Raw genomic sequence first — 15,886 nt, 5'->3', positions numbered from 1 at the left:
AGCATCTTTAATTAAAGGCTAGGAAATGAGTCCAAATATCTCAGATCAACCTCCTAAGTAGTGACTATGCTTAGAAAATCTCAAGTTGGTGTCTAAAAGACCATCAGCCCCCTCTCCTCTTGCCCTGCGTTAAGGATCGAGCAGTGGGCATCTCCAAGGGGCAGCACAAGCAAGCACAGCTTCCTGCAGATGGGGAAATAAAGAACCAGCTCCTTTAAGTTTTTTTGGAACGAAACCTTCAGATTCTGGTCAGTTTTGCACTACCAGATACAAAAAAGACCAGAAAGGAAAAATTAAAGTACTTTTCATCTTCATTTTTCTACTGATACACCCCACAGCTAATCACAAGAAATAAAAAACAGCCTGGAAACTATGGAATTTATGCTGCTTATTATTTATCTCACTTTAAAATTAACCTCTTTAACATTAAACCAGGATACTCTGAGCACCACTGTCACCCACAGTGGTGCTCACTGCAAAGGTCAGCCCAGAAAGGGGCTGGGAAGTGAGAGCTGGTCCATATCCCATTCCCAAATTCCAGTATAACCACCACTGAACTGAGAAAAAGCAACAGCATCACAGTGAGGGACGAAGAAAGTTCAAATCTTGCCTCCAAGCTACTGTCAGATGCATTTAAATTAATTACAGAAGGGATAAGCAAGGCATGTCATTTAAAGAGAAATTTCAGGAAGGGAATTCTGCTTATTTTTTCCTGGTATGCCAGAGATTGTGTTTATCCATAAAGAAACTGGGCTTCAAAGGATTTGTGAGTACAAATCCATTGATTCCTGAAGAAAAAAAATCCCCAGCTACTCCTGACACCCCCTTTTCCATCTCCCTGCCCAGGAGCAAAGGCACATCCATGCTCCTTTATCCTCTGGAATGTCTTCTAGCCAAACACAACTCACCACTTGGAAATGAAGGAGGGTGACAAAACCCACAGGAATTTTTCTTTCAGTACTCAATACACAGCCTACAAACAGTATTAAATGTTAAAATCCTCTGGGTATTTGAAAAAAAAAGCAGGAAAAATAGTGCCCATTCCCAGACAATCACGATTATTTGCCTCCAGGCACAGGATGATACTGTACAGGTTATTTTTCTGTTCATGGGGGGAGGAAATAACCCCATAACCTACAAGGAGGGGATGCAGGGCACAGCACACTGGGATTTATAACAGGCAAACAAGTCTTCTGACAGTCTTTCTCCCTTCCATGGATCTTAAAGAAGGGAAAGCAGGGCCAAAGCAGTCGCTCATCCAGCATTATTCAGAGGGGGATGGAGCAACTCCTGCTCCCAGCATCCCACCGAGACAAACAGAGGACAGGGGTGTCCTTCCCCATCCCAAACTGCAGCCCACAAATCGACACACACAATCGGCCAGTGAGTCCAACACCTCTGGAGCAGCTTCCACTTGCAGCCACTTGGTGCCAGCAGTGGATTCTGCATCCGCACGAGGCAAGGAGAACAGGATAGAATGCTGGCCAGTGTTCTTCCTGCAGGCCAGGACACCTGAGGTGCTGAAGAAATTAGCTTGAAATAGAAAAGGCTGTGTTTTGAAATTCATTAAAAGCCAATGTGACATGAAAGGAAATGCAAGGGCTGATGGAACAGTTCAGCAGGAAGTGTAGTGACAGGACAGGAGGAAATGGCTTCAAACTAAAAAAAGGGAAGTTTAGATTGGATATTAGGAAAGAATTCGTCCCTGTGAGGGTAGGGAGGCCCTGGCACAGGGTGCCCAGAGAAGCTGTGGCTGCCCCATGGTCCCTGGAAGTGTACAAGGGCAGGCTGGACACTGGGGATTGGAGCAGCCTGGGATGGTGGGAGTTGTCCCTGCCCATGGCAGAGGGGTGCAATGAGATGAGCTTTAAGATCCCTTTGAACCCAGGCCATTCTGGAATCCTGTAGGAAGGGGAGAAGGCAGGAGAAATGGGGTGCAGCCCTTGACTTCACCAGCTTTGCTAGCCCAGTCCCAGTTGCCAGTCTAAATACACAGCAGGGTACTCCTGATTTTTTTGTTATTTAAAAGATTACCCACAACCTTAAACACACGTTGAATAGTCCCAAACTGCGCCCCCCCCCCCTTAAACCTGACAGGATGAGCATATTCCTACTCCCCTATAAGATGAAATACCCAGTTTTGTTCAAATAACCCCCTCTCCTTCTTTCTGAGAGAAAAATCTTTCTCACATGAGAGCAGAGGACAAATAAGCAATTTTCCCTGCTTCTACATCTCCTTAATTGCACAACTTTATGGAAAGGCAATACAAGGATCCATCATAAAACAATAAACCCATAATATCTTTTCTTCCTTGCTTCACTGTTTTTTTCCTGCACTCACTCAATACGTCTTCCCCTGCAGGAAATCAAATCCTAGGCTCTGAGGAGCATCCAGCCCAAACCAATTCAGAGACACCACCACGAGGAACATCCTGGTGGAAAAAAAAACCCAAACAACAACTTGCTGGAAGTTCCTAAATGCAGACACTGGCTTCCTTTCATCTCTCCTTCTGCCAGCAGGGCTCACTGGTGAGAAATGAAGCAGCTCCCATGGCCTCAGAAAATGGCTGAGTTTGGGCACTACATATTTCTCAGGGGAAGGCTTCTCTTCCCAGCTGACTCTCCTTCCTCCTCAATAAATTTGTCATAGTCAACAGTATTAATAGGAGAAGATTCTAAATTCTAAAACTCCAGTGCTAAAATCCTCTCTAACCAGAGAACAGTTTAAAAAACTGCTTAAAAGAAGGAGCAGTGTTTTGTGATTGCTGCCACCAGACCAAACTAGGCCCACGAGAGCAACCCCTGCTCTGTATTATAGGGGAGAGGACACCAAAGCCCTCAGAGTGCGCTCAGCATCACCAGAGAACCATGAGTGGATGCAAAACCTCCCACGGAAAAGCAGGATAAATTACGCCTGGAGGTTATGCCCCTCCTTCCTAAACTGGCATTTTTGGCCCAGACACACACCGGTGGCTTGTGTCTCTTGCTTTACTGAAGAAGAAAATGGCTAAAATAACCTTCAGGCCATTGCACTTGGCACAGGCACAGACAGCATTTAGGATCCACCAAATCCCATCAGTGCAAGAGAGAAACACCCAGTTGCCAGCATGATGAAAACACAGCTCAGACTTTTCCTAAAGCAATGCCAAAAGGATATACTTCCTATCCTCTTCAAACACTCATATTAGCCAAATATCCAGCTGTAATTTAGCAGGATCTTAAATTTCTAGGAAGGTTTCCCCTAAAAGACAATCAAACAGATGATGTATTCCCTACAATCTCAAAGCAAGGATCTTACATAAATAAATGTATGTGTGCCACATTCCTACTTGAGATTAATTGAGATACCAAAGAGAAATACATCTTCAAGGACTTTTGAATGAGGAGAGAAGTGTTGAGGGATGGGCTTTGAGCTTCTTTCTGTAGGTTAAAAAAACAACCATAGGAGAGATATTGCTAATACTAATTCTATCAGGTTTAGGGGTAGTTGAAAAAGGCGACCAGTTCCCAGAGCTGCTCTGTGCATAATAAGGAATTCGAAAGGGTCTGGGAAGTAATGATTTGTAGGGCGATATTCAGATTCATAATATATGACCCTTTATTTGCTCAAAGCTTTATTTGACAGGCTGTAATACATTATTTATCTGCAAACTACTGCAGCACTGGCTCTGTTTACGGTTCTGGAGAAAGAGGCTGCCAGGATCTCTCGTCAAGTTGCATATACAACCATGACAGGAGGGAAAAGAAAGGGGAAAACACTATCTATCTACCTAAAAGCCAGCAACCTTGTCCGTCAAAAAAAATTTAATGTATTTGTGAGTAAGATGAAGTGTTTGCACAGGCACCAAATTACTGCCAGAAAAAACAAAGGCAAAAGTTTCTAAAGGCTTTTTGCTCAGGAAGATTAAAGATTTAAAATACTAATTTTTTCAGGGGGTAGATAATTATGCTGAAAGACTTCTTCTGTGGACATGGGTCTAAAGCACTGGGTTTTGCAAGATGAAGCTCAGTCTGCTCTGGATACAGCCTACAAAGAGCCCCTGTGTGTTATTACTGCATTATTTGGTAAAACCCACTCAAAGACACAGCTCTAAAGATGTTCAGAGCTGCCAACAGCAGGAGGAATGAAAATGGAAAGGAGGAAATGCCAAACCCAGCCCGGAACACCACTTCTCTTTACCTTAAAAAATAATAAAGAAATGAAAGAAACTGGAGCTATTTTCACATGAGAAAAATCCAGTCTCCCAAATGCTCTCCCTGTCCACACTTTCCTCCCTCTGCCCAAGTGAATATGTAGCAGGCATGTTAAAAATGTCCATCTGTCAGCAGCAATGCAATCCCAGCAGACCTGATGCTAGAGAGCAGCTTTGGACATTTCATTGACCTTGGCAAGCCACTGCTGCCTGCAAGGGGGAAGAATTCATTCCTACCACCAGCCACTTGTTCCCCTCTAATGAGAGATTAAAAAAAGGTTATGTAAAAATGGCTACACCTGAACTTCTGCCCCATGAACGAAAATATCTTCCTGCAGGCTCTAAGCAGATCTGCGTTTTGAAATTCTGTGCAGTGAAGGAACAACAGGAAGGAAACCTAAAGAAAAGGAATTAGTAATGCTCAGGAAAAAGGACACATCTGATGAATTAAATGGATGGATAGGGGGAAGAGTTCAGCCATCTTCTCCCATGTCTGCTCTCCTGACCTGGCTCTGTTACTGCCATCACCCCTGCCTTTGACAATGCCCCTGGTACCATGGAACAGAGGAGTTTTTCCATCCTGCAAGCTCCCTGAATGATAGGAAAGTTCAGAAGCAGAACAAACTCCCAAGCCTCTTGCAGGAAAACACAAGGTGCTGCTGCAAGCATCCGCATGAAGCCATTACTCTGAAAAATACCAATATCCAAGTCTCCATGGAACTGCTGTACACAATTTTATTAATAAATACAGCTCTCCCACTGGCTGTTAAGAGTTCACACTGTTTTCTGCATGACCTTGGTGCTCAATTTCCCAAGAAGAATAAGTTTGCAGGAGTTTAATTCAGCCTAGCAGGGAAAAGGGTCCTGCTTCCACATCCTTCCTGCATCAGCAGAAGCAAAGCCAGGACTGAAGCACAGCCAGCAACATATGGAGGTGCAGAGCAGCTCTGAATTCAGAGTCTGAAAGGGGAGAAAGAGCAAGAGGACTGAGGTGTTCTTCCAGCAGGAGGAGGCAGAAGTCAGGTATCTGCTACAAGAACACGTTCACACAGACATCCCCAACCTCTTGCCCCACCAACTTTTGCTGCTCCCTGGCTGTTGGCTAACTTGGTTGTGCACACATAAACAAGAGCATCTATGAAAACAGCTTTTATTTCCTAATTCATGGACTCTTGATACAAACCTCCACACATTCCTTTGGCAAGGTAATGAATCCTAATAGCACTCCTGGGATTTTATTTGCAGGGGTCCCACACAAGGCTCTGCTGCGCTGCGCCAGCTCAGCAGTGAATTTACACACCCTTCATAAACCACAGGAGCCTGTTGGTACAGAGCAAAACCTTCCACTGCTGCTAATAATGCAATAAATAGAAATTCTAATAAAATCCTCCACAGCTTCCCCTGCAGAGCCACTGCATCAACCATGCTGAAGTCATCTGGTTCATATACAAGCAAGGCAGCAGTGGGTGTTTTCTCACCAGGTGGTTGCCCTACGAAGCATCCATCCCAAACAAGAGGATGCAACAGTTGCTCCTTTGTGTTCCAGCCACGCACACAAGCAGCTGCCCCACCACGCCAGCCTCACTGCCACACTTCTGGACTGCTGGGTATTTTAGAGATCAGTGACAGAACCCAAGGGAATGGCATGAAGTTTTGTCAGAAGTTTAGGCTGGATATTGGGAAAAGGTTCTTGGTGGTCAGGCATTGAACAGGCTCCCAGGGAATGGGTATGGCCCCAAGGCAGCCAGAGCTCCAGGAGTGGTTGGATAATGCTCTCAGGCACAGGGTGAGATTGTTGGGGGGTCCTGGGCAGGACCAGGAGTTGGACTCCATGATCCTTGTGGGTCCCTTCCAATTCAGGACATGCTGTGATTTTACAGCTGACATGCAGTTGCTTGATATACTCTTATAATCCTGAGCCCCCCCTCAACCACCCCACAGACTCTTCCTCTGCCTTTCAGAGTGAGGCACTGGGAGTGTTTGATTTCTCTGGTGCAAATTTCCTCACTTGGACAAGGGAGGAATCGTTTAGGAACAGCATTTATGGCATCTTCTGACTGAGGCACAAAGACCAACTTTTGGTAACTCACCTGTGACAGCAAACCCCCCACTCACCAGCATTCCCCCTGCTTAACAGAAAAAGGGACCAGAATTCAACCTGCCTTGGATCTCAACTAAACTTTCCCTGGTGCACACTTAGGCATTCCATTACCTGCTCTGCTGTTCTTGATTGATGAAAATGACTTGCCTCAGACTCCTTTATGGTGACTACTTATGTTTCCTGAGACAGTTGTTATCTCCCTTCTGTCTTTCCTTTAAGCTGCACATGCCATGGCCTCATAACTTATCCCCATCCTCAGATTTCTTTTTTTCCACGCCAATGTTCTGCTCTGAATTCTTCCCAAGTCTTTGGCTGACACTGGACAAGAACTGAGTGCCAGCTTTTCCCCAAACCTAACTGAGACAATGCAGTCAACCTGAAAGCTTCACGTGACCCTTTCCACTCACATGCCAAGACAAAAGCAGGCTGCCAGTTCTGAATGCCATCAAAACTGGGATGAGCTGTCCAAATCACTTCCACTGCCTGCCTAGAAATTCCTGCCCAGAAATAGATTACATATGTGTATACTGGACTGTGCTTCCTTAACTACAGAGTTCCCTGATGGGAAACTATTCACAGTGGTTGGATGATCCCACTTTTAACTGGACATGTAAAAAAATGCTGTCACCCACAACACTTTCACGGTTATCCATCAAAGGCAGGGACGTCAGCCTCACTTCTGTTCCCTAAACTCCTAACACTGGAGATGCAGAAGAAGGAATATGTAGGTACGCAGGGATGGAAAAACTCCTCTGTTGGATGGTACCAGGGTACTCCCGGTAACTCCCCTCTCCTTGGCACTAAATCCATCACGGCTTTGTCCATCTTTAGTAAATACTTCTGGAGGGCAAAAGCCTCCATATCCATAGCCTCTCTTCCTCCAGAGCTGTTTAAAGGTTATTAGTTCTCAACATACCTTTTATCTAGTCAGAGCCTAACAATACTGACACAGACACATCACTCATCCTCTGGGATAAACAGAGGACTTATGGGGCACACTGTAGGCTTGAAATTGAAATGCAGCCATTTAGCCATCAGTCATGCCAGGAAAGCACTAACAAAGAACACAAACAACTTCTGTACCTGTCATTGCCCTGCTGAAGAGGCAATTCCACTAGTGCTGGTTTGGCTTTTCAGATGTAAGGATCACATGAAAGAAGAGAAAGCAAATCGGGAACTAAAGCAGGAGTTCTGGATATATAGGATATAGATACAGAACTAGGTGTAGAACTGACATAACTATGTAAGTACATAAAATCCATTACAGGACTGCTGAAAAGGCAGAATTAATGAAAAAAAGGCGAAAACTTGACATTCCCCATCACTGATCCCACAGGGGCTGCGTCAGTGGTGAAGTTGAAGTGAGAGGATCAGCAAGTAAATGGCAGCTTTGAGAGCCAACACAGCTAATCCTGACAGAGACTGTCATAAAGGTGACTTAAAATAAAAATGTCTTGTATAAGTTCGACAGCAAACTGACCTCAAAAAAGTCCAAGTTTTGGGCCCCTCCTTATAAAACTCAGCCAATCTGACACTGTCAGACTTAATTTTTCAGGGTACTCATAACAATTTACTTAAGTTACTCATTTCCCCCCAAATGACTGCAGCAGAAACAAAGACCTGTGACTCATTACTGCAAGCTTTGTTGCCCATGTTAACAAATCACTGAAAACCTGTATTGCTCTGCTAGCCAATACAAAAAACCCAAGGCAGAATCCCAAAAAATCTTGAGTAAGCTGGTAATAACAGAGCAGTTTTTAATACCTGCCACAGGATTACTTGGATACTAACTTTTAAAACACTGGGACTCAGAGGGGCACTTACAGATTTAAGTTATTAACCTAAAATCCAACTGAGCTGCATCAGAAATGCCTTCTGAAACCAGAGGATTTAAGACAGGCCTGAGATCCAAATGGATCTAGGACTTTCTAATGACATGCGTGCAGATGGACAAGCATACATCACCCCTTTCTTCATAAAAACCAAACCAGGCAGTAACTGTATTGGCACTGGCCATGAAAGCAGCAATTTCCAGTATAAAGAAGTTACTTCCACATCACCTGTCACAGAACAGACACAGAAAATAAGGAATTTCCGAGATGATAGCAATGATGTACCTTTGCCATATTCTTACAGAATTCCATTTAACTTTGCTTGGAAGACCTTTTTCTTGGGAGGGACATTGGAGAATCTTTAATCCTTGCTTAAGAGGAAAAAAAATACAGAAGTTAAATCAGTGCTATCAGCAGGATTTGGGTAGCCTTGCAGGAGTGACAAAGACATGGAGAACAAAGGGCTCACACATCTGTTCTACATGCACTTCCAGAATCCTAAAAAATTTAGGCTGGAAGAGCCCCACAGGCTGGCTGGGACTGCTTTTGGTCCACCAAGAACACAGGAATATCTGGGACAGGAACTAACAAGCAGAAATAGCATAAACGATGATGTCAAGTCCTATTCATCTTCCAGACTCCCAGAGAACTTCCACTCAAAGACCAAAGAGAGAGCCCAACACCAACTGTCCTAAGGGGACACGTGAGAGCTGCCCAGCCTGTCCAGACAAACTTGTTACTCTTTGTCAAGTAAGTGTGCTGGCTTGGAAGCAAAACCAGCAAGAAACACCACGTCAGAAAAACAATTTAATAGGAGAAAAAAAAAATGCAATAGTACAAAAGATCACTGACAGAGTCAGAATACAACCTGACGCCCTGTTAGTTAGGGTGGTGGTTGCAGTCCAGATGAAGTGGTCTTGTTGAAGCAGTGTTCTTGCAGAAAGGTCTGGTAGCTCTTGTCCTCTGGGAGTCCAGTGGGTAAGGCTGCCTGTGCTGTCCCAAGGCCCAGATTATATCCAGGTGGGAATGCTTGACTCCTCCCCCTGGGTGGAGCATCTCACAATGGGCTGATATCATTCTATGAGTGTTGCAATGGATCCTTGATTGCCCATTAAACAGAGATAGCTCCCAGAGGGAGTTATCTATGAGTCATGCAGGCCCATTGATGGGCCATTGACAGGAGATAGTCTGGAGGGAGGGGGCAAGGGAAACACTGCCCAACCTAGTTTCAGCAGCTCACGTAGATGGTGATAAAATACAAACTTTAGGCACATTTTACATTGTAACCTAGGACAGTAAGCCACTAGAAAAAAGGACTTCTGGCTGTAGGACCTTGCCAGGAGCCCCATTTGCTGGTCTGGTTCCAGTGGGCCAGCCTTAGCTAACCAGGGCCACTCCATAACCCAAAAAATGGACCACAGCTTTCTCCAAGTAGCCAAACCCAAAAAGGTTGAGATAAGACATTAAAAGCTTCTCCTCTACCTCTGGCTGTAGTTACTTTCCCCATCCTTTCCTTCCTGCAACTGAGTTGACTGCTGACTCTCCATAAAATGATGGAAAATACACTAGCATAAAAAAAAACCAAACCCAAACCAAAGCAACAAACAAACAAACAAACAAACAAAAAAAAAATCAAAAAATACTCCCTCCCCCCCCCCCAAAAAAAACCCACCACACCCCCCCAAAAAAACCACAAAGCAAAGCAGAAGAGAAGAAGAAAACACAAGGCTGTGGTAACTTAAACCTGCTGTCAGCACTTCAGCCATAAGTGTTATATGTGTACATGACAATTTGTGCAAATAAATTGGTCATATATTTTTATGTACTGTTAAAATATACTCTTATAAGTTTTAAAACTCACAAGCCAGAGACTGCAACGTAATTCAAAACCACCTGGACAAAGGAGGGAGGATTTCATTTACAATAAAATAAGTGTGGCCAGCTTGGAGATGGATCATCCATCAAGATGATCCGAGGAATGCCGGGTGATGAATATGTGATAAATATCCGGAGATTGAGTTAACCAGGGCCATCAGAGAGATACATCTCAATGCCGGATTCCGGGAACACGATCACGGGTGCTCATCACTTTCCGGATATGTTTTGTTCAACTTGCCACAGAGAAAGAACTCCTCATGAATACGTGTAGTCCGAAACAGAAGAAAAAGGACTCAGCCTCGGGCGAACAAAACCGTATAAAAATCGCTCAGACAAGACAGTCAGTGTGGAGCACAGGGGACCCTCTGCTGCAGCGGGCAAACCTGTGTCTCACCCAGCACCGACACCCGGGCTCAGCACTGACCTTTTTTTTTCTTTTTTTTGATAGTGTTTTTTTGTTGTTGCTCTCTAAAATTCTATTTGGACCTTTTTTTAATAAATTTCCTTCAATTAATAAATTGGAGCGTTTTTCATTTATAACGTAAAGAATACTGAATAATGTTCAGGGTTTTGTTTGAGTTAATTCCTCTGTGAGAGTTTCTGCTGAATCTTAGCAAGAAATATGCACGGATATTTTGATTAAAAAATGAACCAAAATCACTAAGAAGGAAGATAAAGTGGGTTCAGATGGTCAGAAACTATTGTTCCACCTTGAGTTAGCAGAAAATAGGTCAAGTGTATGCTTGAGATGCAGAAATGCTGCAGAAATGCCTGGATCTTGAGCTGAAGGGGAAAGAGCTTTAAAAAAAAGTTCTTTCTTAAAGTAGCTTTCTTTTGGAAGAGACAAAGCCAGCATCCCAGTTTGAGAACAGAGGCCCCAGGTAACTCAGGGGCTGCACCAGCCCTAGGAGATTCTTCAGACCTGCATTTTCCCCAAGGACTTCCCTGGAGCTCTGAACATGAACAAAAACTGGGTTTCAAATCAACATCCCAGCTTCAGACCATGCCCCAGTTTTACTGAAGCAGCAAAGGATGAGTAGATGAAGGAACAAGAGTTCAGCTGAGCACCACTTTTCACATTTTCTAGATTTACATGGGTCAGAGCAAACCCTTCTATTCTCAAGAGACATCTCATCTCTAAATTACGGGGCTTTTTAAGTAGCTGAGTTCATTAGGACACTCCCTGGGAAGGGAACAACACAAACCCACCAGACACTCGTTTGAAAAGCTCCTTAACTGTGAAGCAAGGAGAAAAGATGGGCGATCATGTCAAAAGAAATAAAAGCTGAAGAGGAGAGAAGCCATATTGTATAATGCTGAGGACAGAAATAAGCCTGTTTTGCCTAAATCAACGAGAGCTATGAACAGGAAAGTCAGGGCTTTAGTAGCGTGAACTCGGGGAAAAGTTAAGTTTGACAGAACAGAATCATCAATGTTTCAGTGGAAATGAGTATCAGGAATGTCAGGCACAGCCTGGCGCTAAGCTCAAGGGTGCTGGCAGGGAGTGAGTAATGATGCCTTTATGATATTCAATAACTTACCTAGACATAAATATCTTTTATTGTCCCCAGTTATAAACAACCTGTTAGAAAAGCAACTACTATTACCCCGGAAGATGCACAATTGACTGAAATAATTAAAAAATAAATTGTCACAGCAGAAAAAGAACAAAAGTATCACGAAACTGAAAAAAAAAATCCATTGCTTCTTAATGAGGGAAGTGGGGACCCATGGAAGGAGTACAGGGTCAAAAATACTTCAGTGCCTCCCCCTGGAGTGAATATAGCAGTGGAAAAATGAGGGCATAGAATAATCTCTATTTCGCTTGCCTTTACATTCAAGTTACAGCTTATGTTCCTTCACCTTAAAAAATATTTTATTCCTTTCAATTTGCAGAGATGCTGAGGAAGTGGTGCAGTTCACAAAGAACATTGTCTTCAAGCAGCCTATTTCTCCTGCAAAGGCAGGGCCACACCACCTGCTTTAATGGCCATGAAATGAAGACAGTGAACTGGGCAATTGCCTTCACAAAAATAAAAGATCAGTCCTTAGGTCAGTTTCTTACTTGGATTTGTAAGCTCCAAATAAAAAAATGAATAAATTCAGTTTCAAATTGCAAAGACTAGCTTGATAAGAACTTAATAAAATGCTTAATAAATTGATCACACAACCTGAGCATGTGAACAATAATACACCAGACTGAAGTGACAGAACCCTGAATACTTTGTCTTAATAGGCTGGGGGGCATCTTCTTGTGCACAGATCCTGATTTCCAATGCAAATAAAAGCCTGGCTTTGCTCAAGCCAGCCTGAACCTCGGAGCCTGATGCAGTGATAGGCATCATTTCCAACTGAGTCAACTCTACCTGGGAGCTGAGACAGACCAAATTTTGATTTTATACAAAAGCACCAAATTTTGAAGGGTGATGGTTAAATTCAGGTTATGTGACTAGGAGCAGGAGGCTGGGAGCCGCTGTTAAAACTCAGGATAATGCAAATTAAAAAGGAGACTAAACTCAGAAGAGGTGGATAACATTTCTTATAAAACATTCAGGAGTGAACAACATAGGTCACATTATAGAGACCATCTATTTAGGAGGATTCAAACAAGCCTTGAACACTTTCCCAGCAGAAACCTTCAGAATAATAAAGCAAACAGAAAAGGTGGGAACAAAAGCAGAGAAGAGGAGTTTTGGGAATGTTATAAATCCTGGTCATTTAGGGTCCAGCTCACTGATTAGGATTGAGACCAACCTTCCTCAGCAAGGTAGCAAGAGGTCACTCACAGCCTCCTGTTTTTCCCTTAAATCATCTCAATCATCTCTATCAGCAGTGCCAAGGCAACAACCAGGGTTTTAGAGAGACACACTCCCAGGATGTGCCAGCTGCTGCTCAAACTCCACAAAAGCAGCCACCAACAAATGCTGGAGATGTTCCTTGGGGAGTGCCACAGGCACTGAAATGCTCATCAGGAATTTAACACCTTGGATCTGTGAGTCACAGCTGTAGAAATTCCTTCTGTAACCTTCCCAGGCTCTTGCTTCTTCTCCAGAAGCCCCACCCTGCAGCACAATCTGTGCTGCAGTGCCCTCCCCTGTGCAAAAAGACCACTCCAAACCTCAAGCTTCAGAATATCATGCTGCAGCTTGCGCTGGAAGTCCAGGAAATGGGAGATGGTCAGCTTTCCCTTCAGGTCAGCCCCAAAGAAGTAGGTGGTGAGCGCAGAGCTGAAGCCGGTTTTGAGGGTGTTCCCGGTGGTGGAGCGGTCCCGGTGGCGCATGCCCATGCTGGTTTGGGAACGGATGATGCTCTGCACCTAAAAATCACAGGGAGGATGTCACAATCAAAACCATACCAGTCAAGCTCCAGTATGAAGTACTCCATGCTCACTGTGTCATCCTCTGTCGGAGTTTTCAGAATCCGCCTTTCTTTTCCTCCTGAAACAACTACAGGAAGACACAACAATTCAAAAATTTGGCTGAACTTTGAAGAATTACATAATGATTTGGGCTGGAAGTGACCTTAAAGACCATCTAATTCCAAAACCCTTCCATAGGCAGGGACACTTTCCACTAGACCAGGTTGCTCCAAGCCTGGCCTTGAACATCTGTCTCCAAGGATGAGGAGTCCACAACCTCTCTGGCCAACCTAGGCTTTGGTTTTTTTCAGTCCACTTGAAAGAAAGAAGAGAATCAAGTGCTTAAAATGAGTTTCAGGAAACAATTCAGCCAGTTTGCAGACAAACATTCTATAGCTGATCCTACCCCTGGTCAGCAGGGCAGCTTCTTCCCAGCAAAATCTCAGAAGGTGAGAAAGCTGCAACAATTGTGGGGAAGAAAAAACTCTTCAAACGTTTTAGAGCTTCCCGTCCTTTAGTGCCCTTCCTTGTGAGCTCACACCAACCCCAGTCAGCTCATAACACCCAGCTCATTTCTTCCCACTAGTGCACAAATCCTGGGATTTTCAAACCAAGGGCACCCTTCTCCTTGCTTCCTGTTGCTCTGTCACAGCTGGAAGTTCCTCCATCCCTGGGGCTGTGCCACCCAGCAAAAAAGGCTCTTCCAAAGAACTTCCCTACCCCATAAAAGATGCCAAAAGTTTGACCTTGAAGGATGTGACAGCCTGTGTGTTATTTTAAGGGTTCTGCGCAAATTTAAGGGGGCAGCCAAGCCAAATGCAGCCATCTCATCTCTCCATCCTCAAGTATCTCACTGAACTATCCAAGTCCATCTGAGTGATTATGGCTGGGATATGAGAAGCCAGGCTTATTCTGTGTGCAGTAACTGATCTCTTCCAACAAGGCAGCAAAAGGATGTATATTAAGGATAGCAAGTTTGAAAAAGGAGGGGGAAAAAACCTACCTGACAACCCAGGCTTCCCAAAGCTCCAACAAACACTGCTGCTTTGCCATCAGCCTCTTCCCTCTGCCGACAAAAGTTGGAAGGGAGGAAGAAAAGCAGCTGGCAAGAGCTCCAGCTATCACAAGGATGCCAGAACCTTGTTATTGTGGTATTCAGTGTGTTCAGCCTTTCCCTAATGAGAGAATGAGCACTGGAACAGCCCTAAAGGGGATGCTCTGAAGGAAAACACCGTGCTGTTGCTGCTGGGTTCACCTTGTTGGAAACCCTGCATCCTAACCAGAGGCTGCTGGCTGCTCTTCCACTACAAGGAAAATCAAGTCAAGGAGAAAATCAAGAGGGAAAAAAGCACAGAAAGGAGGTTTTCAGGCTTTTTTGTCACTCTGATGTGAGGAAGGATCTGGGGTGACCTAACTGTGGCCTTCCAGTGCCTGAAGGGAACCTGCAAGAAACATGGAGAGAGACTATTTAAAAGGGTTTACACTGAAAGAGAGGAGCTTTGGACTAGGTATGAAGAGGAAATTCTCTGTATGGGTGGTGAGGCCATGGCAGAGGTTGCCCAGAGAAGCTGTGGCTGCCCCACCCCTGGAGGTGTTCAAGGACAAACTGGACAGAACCTCGAGCAACCTGGGATAGTGGAAGGTGTCCCTGCCTATGGCAGGGGGGTTGGAATGAGATGATCTTTAAGGTCTTGCAACCCAAACTGTTCAGGAATTCTCCAATTTTTGCAGTGTAAATAGCAACTCCTTAGTTTGCTTTGTGCTCTTTGCACTGTTAACTGTGAGCTCTGCATGCAGCATAGTTTGGAGACAAGTATTTATAAACTGTCTGAAGCAAGGCAATTTATGGCCAGCTTGGAAAACTGCTCGTTTCTACAGGAGTGTTTACCACACTGCAGACTGCTCCACAGAGCAGCTTTTCCTGGGTTTTATTTATATGGAATCCTATGAGTCTCTTTTCCTCTTCCATCTGTAACAAGTGTCAGACAGGTTGAAAATCCACCTGTGGGCACTGGAGCCAAAATGATTTAACCAGTCCCTGTTTTGGATAATCCTTTTAATGCCCAGAAAGGCAGGCATCACTGCAAGGGGCTGCTCTCAGCCACAGTTCATTAATTGTGCAAGGACGTGGAGCTCTGAGATGCTCCACTGTCTTTTTGTTCATATTTCAGCCTAAGTGTTTGTGATGTTTCATCTTTTGTACCAGATGAGGGGGAAAAATCTATTAAAATAGCTAAAGACTCAAAGAGAAATCACCAATAACATTGCCTGTGAGTTTTCTGCTTTTCAGCCAGCCTTTCTTTAAAAATAGAGGAGTAAACTAACAGTCTACTGGATGAAGAATTCAAGGCAATACTTGTGGCTTGTCTCTCCCTCTCTCAGAGCCCCAGCTCCGTTTTTGCGTCGGCTAGCTCAACAGACAAACCACAGTTGGAAGGATTTTTCCCTCAGGGCCCCAAAAACCCATGAGTGGCTGGGAACCTTTCCCTTTGCTCTCTTAGAGAGAGCAAATCCCTGTGAATGG

At 44.3% G+C, this 15,886-nt stretch overlaps 1 protein-coding gene across 10 annotated transcripts in view; it reads right to left on the bottom strand.

Moving 5' to 3' along the window:
* Positions 1–15,886, bottom strand: part of MICU1 (mitochondrial calcium uptake 1) — an 85,375-nt gene that overhangs the window by 13,367 nt on the left and 56,122 nt on the right. For all 10 annotated transcript variants that reach the window (XM_040071530.1, XM_040071528.1, XM_040071526.2 and 7 more), the window contains one exon: positions 13,123–13,320. In XM_040071530.1, coding sequence (XP_039927464.1) covers positions 13,123–13,320 — 198 coding nt within the window. The remainder of the gene's footprint in view (positions 1–13,122; positions 13,321–15,886) is intronic.

Source organism: Hirundo rustica, chromosome 8 (genome assembly GCF_015227805.2).
Source record: "Hirundo rustica isolate bHirRus1 chromosome 8, bHirRus1.pri.v3, whole genome shotgun sequence".
Lineage (NCBI taxonomy): Eukaryota > Metazoa > Chordata > Aves > Passeriformes > Hirundinidae > Hirundo > Hirundo rustica.
The sequence above is the reverse complement of the archived record's forward strand: the minus strand, read 5'-3'. Positions and strand labels throughout refer to the sequence as shown.